Here is a 23,074-nt window from a genome sequence, read left to right on the forward strand (position 1 = left end):
GCCCAAAAGGAATGCAAAAAGAAAAGGCAAAGCTCTCCACCTAACTCTTTTCTTATCATTTTATAGGTCGTTCCATTTTTATTATCCGAGGTAGCCCCAAGTTCCAGATCAGTATACTTGACTAGGTTTATAAGGAAGCGGGGGCCGGGCTGGGGAGAAGATTTTTTTCTGGTACAATGTTCGCGTTCTGTTATGGGTGTGACACTTCTCGGCTCCATACATGCCCACATTGCTTATCCTCCAAGGACAAACACACGGTGTTAACTCTTCTACAGCACGATCAATCCAGAGACCAGGGGATAACTTTTCCAATGGTGCAAAACCCACTGGGATTGCATTGAGGAATAGTCCTTAACCAGAAAAGCATCAACAGCAAAAACGGCAACAGAAAAATCAAACGAGGGTAGAAATCATGTGGGAGCTCTCCATCCAGCTTAAGTTGCTGTCGTGGAGAGCACACCTTAGGAACCGTACTTTGGAATGCTGGAACGCCTTATGGATTGGTGAGCAACTTCTTGGCAGTCTCTCTCCTTCATTGCTTTCTCCAGGCATGGCTCGTTCAAAACCCTGCACCCTCTCGGGAACGTGCATTTTTTTAAGTAACTTTTTGACCATTAAAAAGACCAGATTAATTTCTGGCATTTTGCTGGGCTGTAATTCACACTCTTCTTTCCTTTCCTCTCTTTCTCTCTCATTTTTTGCTCTTATGTTATGGTTGAAAATGTGCATGTGCTCTTGCCAATGTTGACATGCTAATAAAATCTGGGTTTCTGAATGTGGCATTATCCTGATAATCTAAAACACATTAGTGGTAGCAGGTGTTCCTGTTATTAATTTATATTTGGCCTTTGGATGATGCCAGACTTAACAGTCCGAGCCCTGTAACTGTCCTCATCTGACATGCTGATATTTACTGCTTCCCTATACATCTGTAACAGGTGTGCTGTATCGCAATTACAGAGACGCATTCTACTGCTTCTTTGCAACAATGACAGCTATTTCCCAACCGTAGCCTTAATTTTATAATAAGATTTAAGAGGATAAAGCAGTCACTAAACACAAAAGGCTAATTATTGTACGTTTTTTCACCCCAACAGACTTTTCTCTTAGTTAAGGAGCAGACAATAAATTAGCTTAACTGCACTGATGATAATGAATCATCATAATTAAGTATAATTCTCCATTAACCTTTTGGAGGTTTTTGTGCCATTGATGGTAAATTTTAAAGAGAGAGAGAAGAAAGAGTGGACGTGGCCACATTAATTATATTAATGAAAAAAGAATTCTAACTTCTTAGGAAAAAAATTAGCGAGGACAGTGAAAAGGGAGCAGGGCGGGGGGCAGTAAAGAATGACAAGTCTTAGTGGAGTGCGTGTCATGTGAATTGTCTCTATCAATCTTGGTAACCTTATTGTACATCACCTTCATTAAACTGTGCAACACTGGGGATTCTGAGTAGCTACAGTGATATAGGCCTTTATTAACCACTGTGCTGTCCTGTCATTATGTGCAAAAGGGCATAATACCTTTTAGGATGACAGCAAACATTAATGATTCAAAAAATGAAAGCTGCCTCTGCTACCTGCTGCTCGTAATATGTTAGACAGGCCGAGGTGGTTCCCAGAGCTGCCACCGCAAAGGCAGAGCTTCTAGTAGCTCGCTGCCTCCGGTGCAAAAGGCGACTGGCCAGTCTCAGCCGACCGACAACTCAATCCATGGCTGGACGCTTAGCCCGGGAAAGCACCTCCTTCAGAAAAACATAAAAGGGCCCCTGTTCTAAATGGCTCTGATGGCTCCTTGAAAATGACTGCAGGAATCCCAGTGATTAAAACAAATCCTCCATATTTCCATATCCACTCCCAACAGCATCAGGAATAATACATGATGGAAAAATAAAACTACAGCTGCTGAGCCCCACACTGCCAGCCAGACAACCAGACACAGGACACTCCGGCTCCTCCAAGACAATCAGGACTCCAAGCCACTTGGAACCCTGACTCCTAAGAGCGACAGGACATACGAATCATCCAGATCTCTCCCACCTTACCAAGAAATCACGACAAGATAAGGACATTCAGGATCCGTGAGGACCATCTGCCAAGGCAGGAGAGGGCAAGCCGAGCCCACATGTGCAAATCCTGGTAAAGAGTTAAGAACGCAAGGCATGGCTCGCTAGAGAGGAGAAATGCGTTTGCAGACGGCCCCGGCCAAATTATTTTCACTTTAGATGCGTATCGCTGCACCACATGGACATCTTATTTAATCAAATCACGTGTGGTGCCGATCCTCCCCCTCACCCTACGTGCCCCCAGCTGCCCAGAGGAAGCACTAGCAGCCCTCTGCCAGAGTCATTGTTTGCAGCTCCGATCCCCCGTGCAATGCAATTGGGCTCCATCTCATCGCAGTCCACAGAAAGTTTAGCTTCTTTCCCCAAGTTGCCCAAACTTTCCGAGAACATTCCGTTGTGCTGAATGCAAACACACCGCGGTCCTCCGTCCCCCCGTTAGTCACTGTAGGCTCCAGAGATTATGAGGAAACGGCTTGCTTTTCTCCCCCTGTATGAATTGTGGCCAGCAGAGACTGTGGAATTGATGTATTGCCGTCTATTTTTACACAAGCAGCGAGCAGCCCCACACACAGCCCTGCATAAACTCCTCTCTCCGGCTTCAGGCAGCTCTCCGTGGTACAGAGAGATTTAACCATTGGCTTCCCTGCCACCGACGTTAATGGAAAACCTTGCATCGTAAGGCAGAGATATATTTTTTATTTGCTGACCAAATCTTTCAGCCACATATAGGTGTTTTAAGGGAATCAGCTTCGTTGTTTTGTGTGCTGTGGGGAAGGCAATCTAAAATAGCCTAGCAGGATTATTTAGGATTTTGTGAGTTCTCTGTCTGATGAACAGAGAGGGAGGGGAAAAAAAATCCGGACTAGAGTCAAAACTGACTATATTTGAGCACATCCATTTTAATATTTTTATCTTCATCTTATTATAAATAGAAATGGCATTTTTCCAACCGGGCCACTAAACACCACTGGAAAGACTTCAGCTTCTGATTCATATCAATATCTTAGAGCATAAATATTGCATATGAGTAGAAACAGAGCCAAAGGCACATGGAAAGAGTTTCCAACTGCAACAGATACGGGTGACAGCAGCTAAGCTTTGATTTGCTCAAGGGAGCTCAGAGCCACCTTAAAATAGCAAACTTATTGGAGTTAAGATAAGATTGAGATTCCCTTCCAAAAGCTCCTGCCCAGGCTACTTTTCTGCCGCCTCTCCTTGTCCAAGCCCTTCCCCCCTTACAGGAATCAGTGCATCGGGAGGGAGGGAAGCCCCAGTCCTACAATGCCCAGCCCAGTCCCAGCTCACCTCGATGTCACTCCATACAGAGTCCTGGTTGCACATGTCCCACGCCATCCAGCTCCTGAATGACGCCAGTCAAGCTTTTTCAACTCCAATCCACAGTGACACAGAGCACACACTCATGCAGGCAACCAGCCCCTTACTGAGAGTGAACTGAAGGCACCTGTCTTACTACAGTCCCCAGTCACATGACAAAGCTATTAAAAAGTAGGCTGGGCTGTCACTCACCCAGCCTCCCTTCTCCTGTGCAGCTAGCTGCTCAAACTCGTGACGTCACTCAAAGGCAGCCCTCTGCCTCAGTGAAGTAACGCTTGAAAAAAAAAAAAAAAAAAAAACGGAAAGAAGAAAGAAAGAAAGGAAGCACTTGGACTTTTGAAGGCTTCATGCTGTGACTAAAGCCAGCTTTGAATGCCACAGACTCTAAACGGAGCCCTGGCCATATAATAACTAAAATCCCCTGCAATCTTTTTTTAATTTATTTTCCTTCCAAAACAAGCAAGTGGCAAAGCTGCCTGTTTCATGACAGAGTAACTATACTCTTTGCTAAAACGTGTACTCCCTAAGGATTTAAATTCTAAGACCTCCAGTGGACTCTAGCTCCATTTGGGACTAAAGCAAGAGCTTATCACATGATGCATTTTTATGAGACATTTTCTAATAGGGGGAAGTGTTTGAAAGCAGAGAATGGGGCAAGGATTTTTTTTTAATTATTTTTATTTTTTATTTTTTTTCTGTTTAATCAACAAAACCGACTGTATTTGTTAAGGTATAAACAAAGTCCCCCTCCCAGGAATCAGCTGTCCCCATGGCAGTAGGGAATACTAGCTCCAGAAGTGTTACTGCAATTTGCTTTGCTCCTTATAAGGAAAACAAGGAATAAAATACCACCCTTTCAGGTTCTTTCTAATTATTTCCATTTCTCTCATAGGCTCCCAGAAAATAAGTGTTAGTAAATACAGTTGCTGCTGCTGTGCCCAGATCAGCTGAGTTTCCCCGCTGCCTTTTTTTCATACATGTAGCGTTTCCACTCCAGCTGCCTTAGGGTGCCTTTTTGAATAAACACTGGATTCCAACCCTAGTGCCTGGGTTGTGCAGTTTGCATTTGAGACCAAGAATGTCCGTGGAGTAAGGGAAAAATACTGACACGTTACTAGCAAGAATATTTGGAGCTTTTTAATTTTTTTTTTTTTTTAAATTTCTCAGCTTCTACTCAGACAGTGAAGACTAATGCTGGTGCACTGTTTTATGATGACATACATATTGAATACATAACAAACTCAAGGTACTAGATATCACTGAAAAACACTTCCCATAACACCACAGTGGTCTGATTTAACCCTTCCCAGTTCCAGGGAGAGGCACACATGGTACATAGATTTGTGAATATATGTGTTTTTAATGAAATTTTAAACCTAATATACTTTTAAAATCAGCTCAATTATTTTCCTTGATAATAACTTCCCTGAAAAAAAAAATCCCTCAGGTATCTAAAAATAATTTTAAAGCACTATTAATTTAATCTCCTGTTCTACTAAGGTTAATTTAATGCGTTCTCTCCTGTCCATCTCTATCTAAAGAAAAAAGAAATGGTGATTTGCTGTAACACATTTTAGAAGTAAAGTTGCTCAAAAATTAGAGGGAAAGGAAGGAAAATCAAACAAACAAAAATCAGTTTCTTTTCTCAGACCACACGTGTTAGAAGGTATTTTTCGAGTCTGATATCTGCGACAAGTTGCCAGTAAATTCCTGAATCGCGATGAAATTGACAGTTGTCATTACTGGACATAAAATGATGGCCCAAAGCTTTGACATTTTCAGTTAGCCGAATACATTTCACTGGCATGTTTTTCCCTCTTACAAATAGCGGAAAATTACTGTAGTTTTAATTTTCTAAGTCAAGAAGAACAGGAAAATATAACCTCGGGAAGGCTTTTATACCTGCAATTAGTGGCATTACTCTGCACTCCCCACAAAGAAACACTAATTTTCTTCCCAATTATATTCCGATTTAATGTAAAACTACAGTAAATTATTAAAATTCAGGGCAAAGGTCATTGGCTCAAACTTCAACACAGTCAACTGTGAAATAATATTGGTCACTTGACCAGGAAGAGTTGATGTTTATTAATTATTGTCAGGTGATCCCTGTGGTGAGTTTTCTCTGATACTTTTAATTGTGTTCATCGAATGCAAGGCATTCATTATGCATATATTTGTAATATATTTATATATTTGTAAAATGTATATTTTGTACATATGATATTGATAAATATATATATTTTAAATCGTGTTCACACGTTTTGCAGAAATTCTTTACACTGGAATATTTTATATTATTGTTTTTGATATTTTAACCTGCTCACATTGTGCTGTTGTAGTGCTCTTATTCATCTTTTGGCCACCTAATTCCACTTTTTCTCAATCAAACCAGCACATTCACTGAAACCACAGGTGGTTTTATTTACATTTTTTTCTTTTTTCCCTTCACCATCACAAAGAGGGTTAGTTAGGAGTCAAAATACTGAAATGATTTATAAACTACAGCATATTGCATTTCCCCTCAAGTTTCTATTACTGTACAATTCAAAGTTTAAATAGATTCTTGGGACACCATTTTTTTTTTGTTGTTGTTAAGTCTCAAAATTACAACTCTAACGAGAGGGATATTTTTGAGGTCTTATAATTTGGTTAATTAGCTCTTCAGATTAAAAATTCTCTCCTGTCCATTTTTTTTTTTTTTTTTCTTTTCTCAGGAGAACATAAATTGTTAGTTGCTCACCAACCTTGCTCTTTTCTGGCTTCCCAGGCAGTTTCTATATTCAATTCTCTCTCTGCCTTGACTGTTTTTTCTCTTCCTCTCTCTCTGCAGCCCCCCTCATACCTCTCCGTCAACTCTGCCTCTAAGATTTCCAAATGTTTGGTTTCAATCAACAAGGACCTATTGAAATCTTACTGTGTCCACAGCAACGTATTGCAAGGCCTGCCAAGAAGGCATATGACATGGACACAAGGGAGCTGACAATTTTAGGGGGATGACAGCCCTTAAAAACAAAGAATAATTTGATATGAAAAAACAATGCTGCTTTGCTCTGTATCCAGATTCCTCTTCTCCTTCAAACACACCCTTTTTAAGTACAAGGTCCTTTCACTAACCATTACAATTCACACCCAAATCAACCCCACTTTGTCTCAACAATAGAAGGAGGTATTTATTAACATCTGTTGAGTGCCCATAATGTTCCATATCTTCACAGAGCCTAGATTCCATCCCCAATGGAATTCCTCCCCCGACTAGCTCTGTTAACGTTTCCCAAGACTCCAACATTGGTGAAGGCAAGAGATCTAGCCTCAGTTGATAACAAGAGAGAAAATACACCTTCAAGAGAATAATTCCACTCTATAACAAAAATATTTGACAAAGTCCGCAACATTTCCCCACTGCTGTCCCCAAACTATAGGCTTTTCCCACTCTATTTCAGATATTTGTCCCTTAAAAAAAAGTAAACACAATCAAACTCAAACTCCCAAGCAGACAACAGCAAAGACAATTTGTTTTGATGTCATTATTGCATACAGGTGAGAACTCAGAAGTAAAGAGCTACAAGTATAAATATCTTTGCCCATTTGTTTTGATAAACTTAAATGGAGATATAAGGACAGATTTAAGGCTGAAACTTATAAAGAAAGAAAACTGGAGAAGAAAACATTTATAACAGAGCTTACAAGAGCTTAACATAAGATCAGCATTTTAGATAGCAAATTTCAATCAATTTTGGTCCTCAAAACAACTCAATAAAGATTATCTGTGTACCCATTTTATAACTGAGAAAACTTCTTTGGTTTTTTTGTTTTTTTAAAACCAAGGGTTTAGGTAGTAACTGAAAAGGGCATATAGATCTCTGAAAACCCTTCTAGGAAGAACTAAGTTTCATATATAAGAATAATATTCATCCCCAAATCAAAAGCACAGCAAAGACCCCTGCAGAACTTTATATCCAGGAGAGCCTCTATATAGCTAGAAAACAACGTTCCTGGGAATGCTGCCTGCCTAGAGCACTCTTCCAGAAAGGAAAGGGATCTGCCCAGAATTGCTAATATATTTAAAGTTAATCATTGCTAACAGGCATTCAATTGCTTGCTTTTAATTCCTAGAGGGGCTAATTGATTCTGATACCCCATGTCAGTTTCTGAGCACACGCTCTGAGCCTCTGGGACATGTCTGAAGCTAAGGCCATGCCGGGCACGAAAGTTGGTGGCAAGGCAGGGTGTATCAGAGACCTCTGGCCTATAAACACTCTCAAATCAAGTCTTATTTTGCACAGAACTGCCACAATCCTGTCAAAGTGAACAAAGCACCTTTGGGGAAACAAATAGAAGAAAGCCAGTGGACAGCTTTAATGCCTCCTTGAGTTCATTCATTTATTTATTTATTTTCTAATAAACTGAAGGTGATAGACAACCTCAGCAACACATCTTTTATCCCCAATAAAACCTGCACAACAGCTCTATGCAAATGAGTCATTTTCCTGTATTTTAACATAGAAATCAAAAATCTGCTCTTGCCAAACACATTAGAACCAAAAAAAAAAAAAAAAGGTGAAAATTAATATGAGCTGAAGTGAATTGGACTAATTGAAACTAAGGCAAAAATACCCTTATTAGGTCCACAGATAAGAGAGAATAAAAGGATGGTGAAAATCTGCTTTTGTTTATTCTGTCATATTTATGCCTCTAGAGATATTTCATTTACCTGAATTATTTCAGGTTAATTCATCTCTAATGCAGTGTGTTATTGATTATATAAACAAGAAATACTCAATAGGATTATTTACCATTTTTTTTTACTGAAACTGAAAATAAAGCACATATTTTATTAAATGTAACACTATCTAAAAATTTGAAGTGCTACCTAACCTCACTAACACAACAATTCATTCAGTAAAATTATTTTATCCCCTAAGGAACTTAGTGAGGGCTAGGGAAAACTGAGGTATGCAAATTACTAAATTGAAAAAAATTTGTTAGTCAAACAGTTCCCCCTGGTACTTTTTTCTAGAGCTTAGGTCCTAATGAGCTTAACTTTTCTTGATTTTAGGGAAGTAAATTGTATTTCTCAAGTAGTCTCAAAACGGAAGAATTATATAAGCAAAGTGTGGTTTTTGTTTTCATTTTGTTTTCTCTTTCTTTCTTCTTCTTTTTTTAATCCCATCAGACAAGCCCTGGAAAGGTTTGGTGATTTTGCTTTTGTTTCTGTTGTAGATCTTTCCAGTGCTTTAATATTTGAATTTAATCCTAGCAGAGTGAGTATGTATCCTAAAAATGTGGGGATGTCAAAAGAAAATAAATTCCCATCTTGTATTTAGTGTATTTAGTGTATTTAGCTTAAGGCCTAAGCTAAATTTTGTGATGACTTATATAAAATCTTACTTTATATTTGTTTGTTCCACGGCACACAGGATTTTTGAGTAAACTTTCTTGACCAGGAACATTTCTAAGAACGACCTCCACATTTAGAAACTCAATCAAAAGTAGATATCAGATACTACTGGTAGGATTATAAATGGGTACAAATTTTTCTAGAGGACAAGTAGGCAATATGTATCAAAAATGTTAAAAATGGGCATCCCCAGAAACCCAGAAATTCTACTTCTAGAAATTCATCTTAAGGACACACCAGGGGGCATGTGTGCAAAGATTTTTGGTGTGAGGAGAACCAATGCTACATTATTTATATCACCGAGAACTTGAAAGCAGTGTAAATGTCCAACAGTAATCGTCTAGTTAAATAAATTATACAGCAATATGTATATTGCTGTATTTTATATATATTCATATATGAATGAATATGTGTATGAAATATTCATTCATACATTTATATATATATATACATTCATTATATATGTATATTCAATGCTAACATTAAAAATTGTTGCAAAATGCATTTAATAGAAAATGAAAAAATGTTCAAAATACATTAAGGTTTTAAATTATGTTTGAAAAAACTATAGTCACAACAATTTACAAATCAATATATACACTCAGAAAGAAAAAAGGAAGGAGGACCAGCAGAACATGTACCAAGGTGTTAACAGTGGCTGACAATATTGTAAGTTCTTTTTAATTTTCTTTGTGTGTGTATGAATGTTTTTCTGTAATTTTTAAATTTTCTGTGATAAACATGTAAGTTCTATATTCAAAATTAAAATGAAACAATTCTTTTTTTTTTCAAAGGAAGATAGAGATTGAGGCTTAGATCTATGCCTTCTTATTGTACAGGGAATGTGGCAAATAGAAATAGCCCCTGACATCCAATATAAGTCTCAAATATTCATCACATGTTTAGAAAGAAGCCATTTCTGTCTATTGCACCAAGTGTAACCGACATTCCACTCAGGAGACAAGGCTTATGAGCAACTGAAAGAAGTTATTCCTTGGTACCCAGAAAAAGCCTCTCTGAGCCCTGAACTATAGGGTGAGGAGAGCTCTCAACTCTTATTAGCTTGCCTCACAGGAGGCGCCAGATTTCTGACCCCCAGATGCCCTTAGCATCTTCACTTTCTTTCTCAATCTCAAATTTCATCAATTAAGTTACATAAACTTCTGGTTCAAAAACATAATCATCCTTGGTAGGGTAAAGGGGATTTCAGTTACTTATACGAAGGCATCTATCTGTTAGACCTGTTTCTTCTTCCTGGCTGGCATCTAACAGAGATCAGAAGCCCATACCAAGAAAAAGAAGCGTAAATGTTTTTGACTCCACTACAGAGCAGATTTCTTAGTAAGAGAGTTTTCACCCGGGCAACTGGAAGGGGCAGTTCTGGAAGGTGAGGGAAGGGTGGCTGAAGACATGACTTCTTCCTGAAACAACATAGGATGGACAGGCTGAGGAAAATGCCTTCCAAATTGTAAACCAGTGACTAGCAAGCGAACTTCTGGGACACAGTCTGTTCCTAAATGGGCAGCCACCATGTGCCTGCTCTCCATGGCAGTCCTGTTCTCAGACAGGAAGTTCATTCTAGACTCCCCAAATATCCTGGGGAGTTTGGCTCATCCTCTTTTCCTGGGAAAGTTCACTGTCTCCACAGGAATGAGAGCTTTACCATTAGCTCCTTGGAGTTAATGTTCTCACAGTTTTGTGGGCCTTTCCTGCAAATCACTCTTCCTACACTTGGGTGATCATTATTTTGATGATTTAGAATTTTCGTGAGAAAAGGGGTAATGAGGATGGAACCAAGGCCAAATTCATGAGGTTTATAGTCATGGGAATAAAAGGCACAGCAGAAGGAATATACTCCATGGTATTGTAACAGCCTTGTATGGTGACAGATGGTAGCTATGCGTGTGATGAGCATAGCATAGTATTTAAACTTGTCGAATCACTATGTTGTACACCTGAAACTAATGTAACATTGTGTTTTAGCTATACTCAAAGAAAAAAAAATGAAAAAAAGTGTGATTACAGGTGGCTCAATTCTATCTAAGAAGTAGAGGAACTTTCTGAATCTTGATTTAGCCCAAAATGGAAGGAAAGGGATGGTGAGAAGAACATTGGCCCTCATTCAGTGTGTCACTAGTCCACAGTCAAGCTTTGGGCAGTTCACTTCATGGCTCTGAGCTTCAGTTTCCTTATCTGTCAAAGAAGATGGCCAGATTCAACCACATCTCAGATCCCTGCCACATCTCAACTGCAATGATATGTCCGCCTTGACGAAGACAGGCAACTTGGGAAGACCTGTTTGCACAGAGCAAATCCAAATGTTTCATTGCACAAATGTACTGGAATCAGGAAGCATATGCAAGAAAAGTCACATACTCAACTTTGCTGAAAGAGTAGAGCTTCATCACTTCCTTGGCAAGATGGATATTTAATTTCCTAACCATTCCAGGAAAGGAATATAGGAGAACTTATGAAATATACTACTTTCACTCATACTGAGTATGAGAAAACTGGTTTCTACAGACCTGAGTTTCTTACAAAGCCCAACAGTGGCCCCAGAGGAACAGCGAGTTTCCATCTTTTTTGTCATAATGCTATTAAGCGGCACGAGTCATGTGTGAGACCAGGCCCCTACCTGCACAATAAAAATAAAACTAGTGGGATAGTAACTATTTGCTTATGCCTGTATATAGATGCAATTTAACACACTAACATGTGATTTGGTTTTACAGCAGGTAAGAAAAGATGTTACCAGGAGAAAGAGGATTTACAAGAGGGATCCTGAACTTAGGGTTTTGTATGGAGGAATAAAGTCTCTAGCATCTAGGGAAATAAGAGTTTAAAGTAACCCTTCTGCGTCCTCACACCAGAACACTCCCCTCACCTAAATGAAAACCTCATTACATTTGGTCAAAGGAAAACTTATCCCTTTTTAATTTGAAGGAAATCACTTGAGATATTACTGCATGGTGAGGAGAGAGAAATGGTCATATGCCTAAAGTATGTTATCATGGCATTATTAGCAGACATACTAAACCTTGGCTGTATCACAGGGTAGTTGATGTCTCATTGGGAGTTAATAAAGTTTCCCGGTCATCTGTTTTCTTTGCACATGCAACTGAACTTAGCAGGAGGTGGAAGATCTTGCTTCAGAGCCATCTAATGTCTCCCAGCAGGAGTTTTGCCTTTAGGGCTGAGTGAGTAGCCATAGGCACACTAAATTCCCTAATAGAACATTTGGAGGGAACCCTGGTGACAAGGGAGTAAACAAAGTAAGACCAGGTAAATGATACACCTCAGGAAGGACAAAGCCTCGAAAAACCATGAGCTATCTTCATACAATGCTGGATGTCCACACAGAATTCTCCAGCATGCTGTACTTCACTTTGCAAGTCCCATGGAAAGAAACAACAAAAAAACTAACATGAGAAAGCTTGATTTGTGTGCCTGGGAAATAATCTCCAATAGGCAGTTTGCAAGAGTTTCCCTTTTGAACAGATCCAAAGCTCGATTATGCTTTAAGGAGATCAGGGTGGCCTCTGTCCCAAGCAGATATCCGAAAAGGATTCTTTTCCTGCCTCTTTTCAAAGCAAGGATCTCTGACAGCCCCTAAGGTGTTAACTTTCCACCCTCCATCTTAGTGGTTCCACTTCCACGTAGGGGACCTAAAAATAGGCCACACCTCACCTTCTGCACAGCCGTGTGAAGCTACTTAATGGGAGCTCCAACTCGGCGCTCTCCCGTGGGTATTTGCAGACTGTGCTCTTTGTCTTCTCTATGATATTACCCTCTGTTGACGACCACATACTCACACAGGACCAGAATGGTTTGCTGGGACGAGCCTTGCCTCACAACCGTGGAGGTGGCTGATGTGTTCTGTGCTGCTGTGTTTTAGATTTATTATTTAGGTTTATTGTCTTTTTATTTGTTTATTTACTTAGATTTATGATTACTTACTTTGTTTTAGAGTGAATCAAATGAAACTATGGATGATGACGTTCTGGAAAAAAGCAACTGAAATACTATTGATGTTCAATACACTTATTAATTCCACTTACAATATTCAGGTTGTGGGGGCTCTTATCCTTCAAAAGTATAGCCAAATATATTGGTGAAAATGAATGAACTTCTGTGATACACCAAAATATAGATAAATCCCCAGAAACATAAGGTGAAGCAAAAGGATCCAGACATGCCAAAAAAAAAAAAAAAAAAAGTGCATACCTTATCCTATTCTGCATAAATAAGTACAGAATCAGATAACCCTAATTTATGTATCTGGAAGTCCGAATAGAGATTGCCTTTGGTGACGGTTGGGAAATGGGGACATGGGCTGTGGGAAGGGGCTCCAGACAGCTGGTTATGGTCTATTTCTTGGTATCACTGCTAGTTACATGGCTAAGTTCAGTTAGTGAAAATTCATAGAGCTGAACACCTAGGATACATGTACTTTTTCAGTATTTGTATTATCCTTCAATAAAAAGTCTAAAATGTATAGAGGAGAAAGAAAAGGAGTCTTTTTATAATAATACAAAGTTCCAATGCTTGCTACATCTCCGTTAAAAAAAAAAAAATTCTAAATGTTCAACTTCTCTTCTCAAAAGAACCATTAACCTACATAGACAAACCACAGTGGAGGAGGAATCAAGTGGCCTAATGTCTAAGCGTGTTTGCCTGCCCTTGGACAAAGCCCCTTCAGCTTTGTAGATATATTTTCTATCAAAAGATGGGATAGAATTAGGTCTTCTCTGAATGTACTTCTTAAATAAATCAAGTAAGGAAACCTATTTTGCCTTTGGTTCAGATTTCATCATTGAAGGGTATCACTGACTTGGTTTGAAAACATGGTCCCATTTTCTGAGAACATGACCTTGGGGGTCAGTCAGTGCTGATTGGCCACTTAGGAGTAATTTGTGTGATCCCAAGTAAGGTAACTAAACTATCTGACCTCACATTCTCCACAGTAAAAATGGCAATATAAATACCTATTTTTCATGGTGGGTGTAGGGTTAAATGAGATGTGTATGAAACTAGTGCTTGACATATAATAATTACTCAATAATGACATCTTATATTCACATACAAATACTTCAACCTCAATTTAACATCAAGCCACATTATAGTAGATGCCTAAGTTTGCTCTTTGCCTGGCTTCCTCATCTTAAAAAAAAATAAAATAAAAAGTCTAGAAACAAAGCAGAAAGAGCACTTTCTTCTGAAGTCTTACATTAAGCTGTCTTTCCATGAGAGTACACACAGAATCACCACCTCAGCTGTAGGGATGCCAAGAGTCTGCTGGTTTCTCTGTTTACCTGAGGAAAAGTAAGAACCAGCCTCATACTGGTCCTGACCTGGCTCTACCTCCAAAGAGACGAGAAGCAGCAAGTGCAGAAAACAGTGTTTGTTTCCATTATGCTGGCCACAAAAGTTATTTGAGCCAAAAGTCTGAAAAGTCTCTCTATTAAGAAATAAGACATCCACATGGTGCATGGAGAGTGACAAGGTACCAGGGGTTTGCAAATGTGAGAAGAACCACAAAGTATCCCATCGTGTTGTAAAATGATGATATTTATGGGGGAAGAATGGAACACAAAGCCACAGGAGCAAAATAACTCAATACCAAGTCAATTTTGCCACAAGTCTCCTATCAACTAAATGGTGTTAGAATTCATACTCTTCCTGAAAACCAGTGATCAATCAAATAATCATTTTTTAAATTGATAAAATGACATAAAGGATATGTTATATTTTGTCTTGGGTATTTAAGGATTCTTTTTTCTTGCCAGTCATTTTTCTGTGTAACGAAAAGCCAAAACGTTGATACATAAGTTAACTGTGCTGCCCAATCCAGTAGCCACCACCCACATATGGTTGCTGAGCACCTGAAGTATATCTAGTCAAAATTAAGATGTGCTCTAATTGTAAACTATGCACAGCATTTCCGGAGTGTTAGCATGAAAAATCAAATGGAAAGTATCTCATTAATAATTCATATTGACTAGATGTTAATAGGATATTTTGAATGTATTGGGGAAAATGAAAGATATTATTAAAATTAAATTTACTTTTTTCTTAATGTGGCTACTAGAAAATTCAAAATTACATATGTAAGGTGCAGAATCTTCTCGTTTGACAGTCCCCGGTCTCAAGTTTTGCACCTTCCCTCAAGTAAGTGATAGCGTACGCACAAATAAAATTCGTGAATTACAGCATCAGGGAATTTCGGGAATGAATCTGGGGGGAGGAGAGCAGGGTCACAGCAGTGCACAACTCTAGGGGGCGCTCCTCACATCACAGGCTGGGAAGAGTGATCACTGGAGCTTTACAGATTTCTGCTTGCACTGCTCTGCATTATGTACTGTATAGTCCGTCCTCCCTACATAATCAGGAATCCCTTCTAGAACATCCCTGAAGCAACCCCATACATCTCTTCAACACTTTCCACAATTTTCCAAAACATATACATAATAATGAGATGCAAATTTATAAAGTGAGGTCTACCCAGTACTCTGGACTGAGGGAGGGTAGAAAATAGAGCTGATCATATTATAAAATTTAATAGGATGCAGAAGTCCAGGGCAACAGAACATATGCAAAGTCTGAGATATATATTGGGATGCAATGTTCTTAAGAAGACAGTTTTCTTCCTGGAGTCCAGAGGCATTTTTCAGAGGGTAACATCCACTTTAATTACAAAATGCACCCGCCTCTCTCTTCCAAGGAAGGAAAGCCTGTTGGTGCATCTGTAATGTAGCTTTAGTTTTTGATGCCAAAAATGATTCAGTAAACACAGTTATGTTATGGTATACTATTTCTTATTCAGTACTCAAATTAATCTCAAGGCAGTGCTGGCATTAATTCAATTTGACGCCTGTACTTAGGATTTCACATAGGTGCCTTCATCCAATTCTTCTTCGCAACTAATAAAATCTTAATTCATGGTAATATATTTATTTCTAGTTCAGTTCATGTTAAGGAGTGCAGTACTTTACAGAAAACTAATTAATATCAATCATATATTATAACACTTTTAATGGTTCAGAGGAAAATCCTACACTGGGGGAAAGATTAGATGAACCAAGGGGTCTTAGCCCATCCTATTTACTCTATTTTTAGGATTTGAGAAAAGATACCAAGCATCATTTCAAATATTAATTTAATTGAAGGCGCAAGTCATGGGAAAGCTGGGAATTAAGAACCCCGGTTCTGATCCCTAATAGGACATTGATTTGATGTGGCCCAGGAATGTAATTTACACTCTCAGAGATTCCGTTTTCCACCTATTTTGTGTAACAGCCATATAATTCCAAGTTGGTAAAGATATTCAAATTGAGATGCATGGCACTATTAAAATAATGAATAACTTCACTAATAGCAAGCCTTCTGCAATTGTTGGTAACAATTCTATTTTTATGTAATGTTTGAGTAATGTTGATAGCATCATATTTTCTGGGATTGGACAGATAGTCAGCGGGATAGTTCAAGCGGGAGTCCTCACTGTGACATAAACGGTGCCCCCTGGAGTTGTGCAGTGCAGTGGCCCTTGCATTTCCTTAGGGAACACCATTTAAAAGGTCTCATCTCCCCCCAGCACAAAGAGCTGGAACAGCAATTGCACAAGTTTTTGAAAAAAAAAAAATTAAATAATAATGCAATAGGTTCCTTGAAATGCATGGTCATTAATATCCAGTCTTTCCATATTAGGCATTAGGCATTTCATTCACTCTACAATTTCTCCATATTGACACGCCACCAGCAAAAAAAAAAAAAAAAAAAGAAAAAAAGAAAGAAAGAAAAAAAATCACATACTGTTCTGTTTTCTTTCTTTCTTTCGTCTTTTTTTTTTTTTTTGGCCTTTTTAGCAATCTACACATAAACCTTCTAAACCTGATATACACATTTTTTCCTGATCATTAGAAATAAAACAAAAGCCCAAACACAGCAGCATATTGACTTCAAGGTGCAGAGATAACGTTCACTTGGTACTCACTTGATACTCACTTTCAAATCTGAATCCATAGTTGATAACCCCGATACGCATGTCATTCATTTTACTGCAGTGTAAATACTTGCATCCAAGCTGAGGGAACACTCCCGACAGGCGCTTGCACGAGCGACTTTTTAATTCACAAGGACATGGTGACGTGGGAGGGCACCTCAGAGTCACTGCTCAATGAACTCCACAATAGGGCACAAATCTGAAACCCAATCTGAGCCAGATATGGACGTAAGAGCAAATATATACAGTATCATGTGCTTTCCAACAGCCCTGTGTCTCAAGGGAGCTCTCTGACATCAGCAGTTGAGACAGGTGGTTCCCTTTCCAACTGTGGAAAATAAAACCCCATTGCAGAGGCACTAAGTAAACATAGCTGTACTGTAATTTTTCTTTGGTGCACTCTCCCTGTGACTTCTGCCCTGTGATGAGACTTTATCCAATGAACCCATTCAGGACATTCTTCTACGCCAATAACGGACCTCGCATTTGCAAACGCGCTGCAGCTGGCATCAAAGACACTGCTTGCTGCCTCAGTTGTCACAACTAAGGTTTCCCTCCTCTCGTGGATTCCGAATAGATTGTCAAGTGACTGCCCAACCCTCTGCTGGGATATGTCACCCTTTGTCCCCTGTTACTAATACAACCCAACGAAATGACAGACAAGACTCAGATCATCTTAAAATCACATGCACAGCACAGGTCACTACCAACCAGATCCAGTTTGAGTCTGAGAACTAAAATCAGCTGAGAGGTACTAAGCCCTTTGTGGCCACAACTATTTGCTTTTGCATTTAAGAATCACTAGCAGAAGGGTACCCTGTAACGTGTGTATAAAATTACTTAATTCAACTTCTATTTCCCTTTCTGAACGTAGATACTTCTGCACTCTGACAGCCGCTGGCTCCTAAAGCATTCTCCTTTTTGTTGTATCTCCGTAGAAACACAAATCTTGTTCCCTGGCAGCAGTGGCTCTCGGCAATCCGGGCCGCACCGCATGCCCAAACTGGTTCTCCTCACAGCTTTAATTCACAGTAAGTGGCATGAAAGGAGGTCAGCCCTTCTCAAAAAACACTCAGAGTTCTTTTCGACTTCAGAATCTATTTTGAAAAGCCACACTCCCGGCCACGTAGAGAGCGGCTTCCCATTTTGAAATTCTGGCTTATAATTGCTGGACGACGTAGGGCATGGTCTGCAAAGGGGCAAACGCAGGGTGAAGATCACAGTTTCATCCCGGGATCACAAAGCTCTGCGAGAGCTCAGGAATTTCTGGGAGACAAGCAAGTCAGTAACTACCATCCCCTCTTCACCCCCAAATTACCCTCTCGCTTGAAAACTACTTACGGCACACATACATGCTATAGCTTTCCTTTCCCGGGGTGTTCGTTGAATGCTTAACTCAATAATACCATCTTAATCCCAAAAGTTTCCATGGTAACCTGCCACTGTAATAAACAAGTCTGAAGCATGAGAAATGAGGCAAGGTACTCCTGCTTTCCCCATCCTCCTCCAACTTTCGAACAACAGGGTCTTCTCTAATCCTTTAAACACCATAGTTCAGAGCTACTTGTGCCAGCCATAAAGCATGACAGCAATAAAGAAGTGATATCCCTCATTTGGTGAATATCTACTGTGTACCAACCACTGTGCGGAGTAGTTATGTACAATATCTCATTTCCTTCTGGCACTACCAGTAGGAGCTAGTACCCCCATAATGACAATTCAAGGGATTGGCTCGCTGAAGCCTCAAGAGATTAAATAACTTTTCCAGAGACAGAAGCTGGTCTAGGGGAGACATGGGACCTGAAGGTCCTCTTGTCTGACTTCCAAAATTTTCGTTTGCTTCCAATCATCAGGTTACTTTGACATCTAGAAGTCTCCCCACAAGTCAGAAGGGAACCATAGCTTCACATTCTAATAGAAAGTAAAACACCACACATATCTAGTCGAAACAACCAGGGAAATTCAGAAAAGGCATGACTCAAACAGGAACACAGCCAACACATGGTACCCTGCTCTGGTCAAAAGAAGCCAAACTACAAGTATCTTTGAATGTGATCTAGCGTATCATTTAAAAGAATGCACCTTTCTTTGTAGACCAACCTCTAAAGTTAACTTGGGATGTCTGATTCAGATCATGGAAGAGCACTTTCAGAGAAGAAGAAGCCCTTATATAATGCCACCTCTGTCCCTAAATGCAATTGAGATTTCTTTTGAAGATGGCAATTACAAATAAAGGCCAGATTAAGACATATCTTAAGACCACATAATAAACCATATGATGGAGATGTTTCCTACGCTACAGATGTGTTTCCAAGCAAGTCTATATGATGAAGTGTTTATCTCACTCTAGACCAGAATTCAACAAACAGATTATAACTTTGACCCTTAACACCAATACCTGAATCAACTTCCAATATAAGTTTTATAGCGTTGGCTTGGAAGTGTGGTCAAATGTGAAAAGATCACATGAGTTAGAGCCATTCAAAACTCACTGTAGTACAAGTTTTTGGAAAGTGGGGCTAAAATATGTAGTTTTACAATCTCCTCTGATTTTGGAAATATAAATAAACTCCACTGAATGTATTTCCAAAAAAATGTAGGCTTTGAGAATCTTTTGGCCCTGGTCTTGAGACAACTATAAGTAAGGTCCGAAGTATCCAGCCCGTCTGGCTGACTGAAGGGCCATCATTCAATAGGGCAGGTTCCAAAGTAAATGGCCCAGAATGCAGAGCCAGAATACACTGCCTCCTCTGATACTCTCGCATTTTCTGGAACCTAGAAGAACAAAGATAAACAGGGATGGCCTATGACCATTTGAGGAGGTAGCCACGCAATTATTAATTCTGACCTTCTCATAGCCATCAACACCACCACACCTAAAAAAATCAAAACCACACTGATTATTATTGAATAGGACTGGAAATTTCATGCCTTTGGTTTTTTATTATTTATTTATCAATTTATTTATTTATTTATTGGACATTTGGTCCAGAAGTAATACTACTGAAAAAAGAAACTCACTTTCCAAAAGAGCAGTAAGCCAAATTCACACTCAGGATCCTTTTTTAGGTATGCAAATTATGTAGTTTGTTCCAAGCTACATAATTCAGATTCAGAACTCAGATGGACACAGAATAAAGACACTGGCTGCGGAGGCTCTGCACTCAGCTGAGCGTACCAGGAACATGAACATACTCGGAGTCTACTCTACCTCAGTAAATATACTCCACCTCAATACCACCAGTTGAACCACTTAATATCTGTGAGACTTTGTTTTTCCACTTAGAAAATGGGGGCTAATACCCTCCTTACTGGCTTATCATGGGGCTTCAACAGGAAGAGCTGAAGGATGTGGGTGAGGGGCCTTGCAGAACACCTCATCTGCAGTGGGTACTACATAAATGTCCATGTCCTGCATTGCTCACGTTTCTCAGCTCCAATTATTTCTCTATCCTCCCAGCCTCTCCTAACTTCCTAGAATTTTTTAAAATAAAATATATGTTATATGACTTCTGTATTTTTTTTTCCATGGAACAGACACTGCAATTAATGGGACAAATGTACGTGGGAAACAGGGCTTGTCCTTCCTTCTCAACAGGTGCCTTGCCCACATATAGAAGGGAGAAGAAACAACAGCTCTGGTTAGAGCATAAAATGAGCCTCAACGGAATCTGTAAGGAGGCATTTTTAAAGATCAAAGATTCATGTGAAAGAAAAATCTCGAACACTTTGCAAAGGGAAAAAAAATTGATATTTGGATTTATTGCCAATGCTTAATCACTGCAAGTTTGGGCAAATGTTGAGTAAAGATGCTGTGTAAATTGCCACCAAGTGGAACTTTCTTTAAAAGAACCAATGACAGACAATGTCTCCACTTTCCAACTCAAGCATCTCTTTAGGTATTTAAAGGCAAAACTATTGAGGACTAAATATGAAAAATCAAAATTTTGAAAACTCAAAAATATGTGAGATTCAGTAATTTCCCACATAGGAAAACAAATAACTGAGGAAAACTTTAAAGCTACATTATTCATACACACTGAAGTTTTCTTTGAATGTCTGCATCATAAAATACTCTAGAAATGCCTACAGCTTTAAAAAATTAAAATATATTAAATGGGTGACATAGAAAAAAACAAATATATTCTCAAAATCCAGATATTCTTTTTCTAAATATTATCAATAACCAACAGCACTGAAAAGAAAATACCATATTGCTTGGAAAATTATCCACAAAGAATTTATCTCTCCAATTCATATCTACTGTTGTTATTTATAGTCTCAGACAGTAACTTTAGACTCGTCAAAAGGTGTGGAATGTACTTCCTTCTCCTGTGCATGGATTCTGCTTAGCCAATACTAACCACGCACAGTCTCCCTACCTTGTAAAGGTAAATAGGCTGGTCCTAAAAATTAAAATTAAAAATCTTGGCTAAAAGATTTCCAAAGAACATGAGATATGAGGACAAGCAACCAGCTGCTAAGAGCCAGTAAATCAATAGGAATCTACTATGGTGTAAAAGATGGGCCAGTAGCAAGCCAGGTACTAAACCTACATTAAGACTTTATATCTTCCTGTCCTGAAAGTGTTTATAGTCTAAGGGTGAGTAGAGGCCAGATTCATCACCAACATGTCCACATGTGAACAGAGCAAAAGCAAGTGTGTTGAGGGAGAAAAGATGGGGTTCATAGAGGTTTGAAAAAACATCTAGTTAACCTTATAAATAGCCTAGAATGAGAATGCCAGTCAGGACCTCTGAAAATTTTGAGAGGTCCCTGCCCCATATGTAATTCAATATAAAAACTAGACCTGTTACTCAGTTTTATATGTACAGAGAAGCCCAACAGAGTGCTGATCTTTATCATAATGAGGACTTCGGTGTTTAAAGATTCCAATATAATAACCTTTCAAAGGAAAAAAATTGGTGCCCCTGCATAGGTGCTCTGCTTTTCTGGGAGCTACTTAGTAGTTCAGTTTAATATCAGGCAGTCCTATGTGGGTGCCAACATATGAATAAAGGAAAACAGAGATGTGGCTTGCTAGGACTTTGCCCAGCCATTCATGGGACCTCCAATAAAAGTTCTGGGGTCCAGAACAAAGTATTACAAGAAGTATACTTAGCAGGAAAAGAGCATGTGGGTTTTTCTAGCTTTGGGGTGACTGCCGGGCCCCCAGAAGAGGCAGGAGGAGGAAGGAAAATGAGGGAGAGAGAGACTTCTCTTTGGAATAAGATCAACCTGGGGGAGAACCAGTTCTGACACTTCCTGATTTGTTGAAATGGTCTAAGGTGCTTAATCTTCCTGGTCTCTATAAAATGGAGATGATACTACTATCCTCATGGAGAATGTAAGAATCAGATACCTCGCTTGGCACCGCATAGATATTTGGTAAATGTTAGTTTTATTGAATACTAAGGGACTAGAAAATAAAAAGTCCTGGTTCCAAATGATGAATCATACAAGGTCCAGTGTTAGCTACTAAGGGAAATATAAAGAAATATGAAATGTAGTAAGAGCCAAGACTGTGCTCTCAACTAGGTGGTGGAATGTAGCTGCTTAGGTGATGTTACTGAAGATGGGTCTTTAACTCACAAAATTCCAGGAAGTCACTAGAAGATGACATATACAAAATCAAAAATTGTTTAAAATGGAAGTAGGTGATTTTTTAAAAAAGTGTAATCCAAAGTATGATGCCACCATGAACCTACTATTATTTTTTGAAAGATATACTTATTTATTTTACAGAGAGAGAGAAAGAGAGAGAGCAGGGGGAGGGGCAGAGAGAGAGGAAGAGAGAGAATCCCAAGCAGACTCTGCATGGAACCCAATGTGGGACCCAGTCCCACCACTGCACCACCCAGGTGCCCTCCACTACTATTCTAAGTGCTTTATACATATTATCTCATGAAATAGGTACTATTGCTATCTCCTCCGTTCTTGTTTTTAGCTGGAGAAATAGACACAAAGAGAGTTAAGTGACATGCCCGAGTCTATACCAATAATAAGTGGTCGGCTGTGCACTCAAACCCAGCTGCCTGATTTCAGGGCACATGCCCTTAACCCCTCCACCAAACTGTCTCCTACTACCATCTCATGTAGTTTTGAATCTTTACCAACTGAAGTTGAATGAAGCACTACAACAATGCAGTTAAATTGGATTGAGCTCCTGGTCCCACAGAGCCCACAGTTGACTAGATTAAATGGAATCTATGAGTCTGAAGCAACAGAGGAACCTGCAGAACACAGCGAGTAAAACACAGAGAACAGAGAA

General features: G+C 39.2%; 1 protein-coding gene across 6 annotated transcripts in view; it reads right to left on the reverse strand.

The window, feature by feature from the left end:
* Nucleotides 1-23,074, reverse strand: part of PPARGC1A (PPARG coactivator 1 alpha) — a 654,192-nt gene that overhangs the window by 96,149 nt on the left and 534,969 nt on the right. Inside the window, exon 1 of one of the 6 annotated variants that reach the window (XM_047719017.1) lies at nt 16,806-16,934. The exons of 2 other annotated variants lie outside the window; for them this stretch is intronic. In XM_047719017.1, the coding sequence (XP_047574973.1) occupies nt 16,806-16,850 (45 nt within the window). In that variant the 5' untranslated portion in view covers nt 16,851-16,934. Of the gene's footprint in view, nt 1-2,047; nt 2,275-3,373; nt 3,589-16,794; nt 16,935-23,074 lie in introns of those variants that run through there. 3 more of the 6 variants (XM_047719015.1, XM_047719016.1, XM_047719018.1) reach the window with 3 other exon arrangements.

This window comes from Lutra lutra, chromosome 2 (genome assembly GCF_902655055.1).
Source record: "Lutra lutra chromosome 2, mLutLut1.2, whole genome shotgun sequence".
Lineage (NCBI taxonomy): Eukaryota > Metazoa > Chordata > Mammalia > Carnivora > Mustelidae > Lutra > Lutra lutra.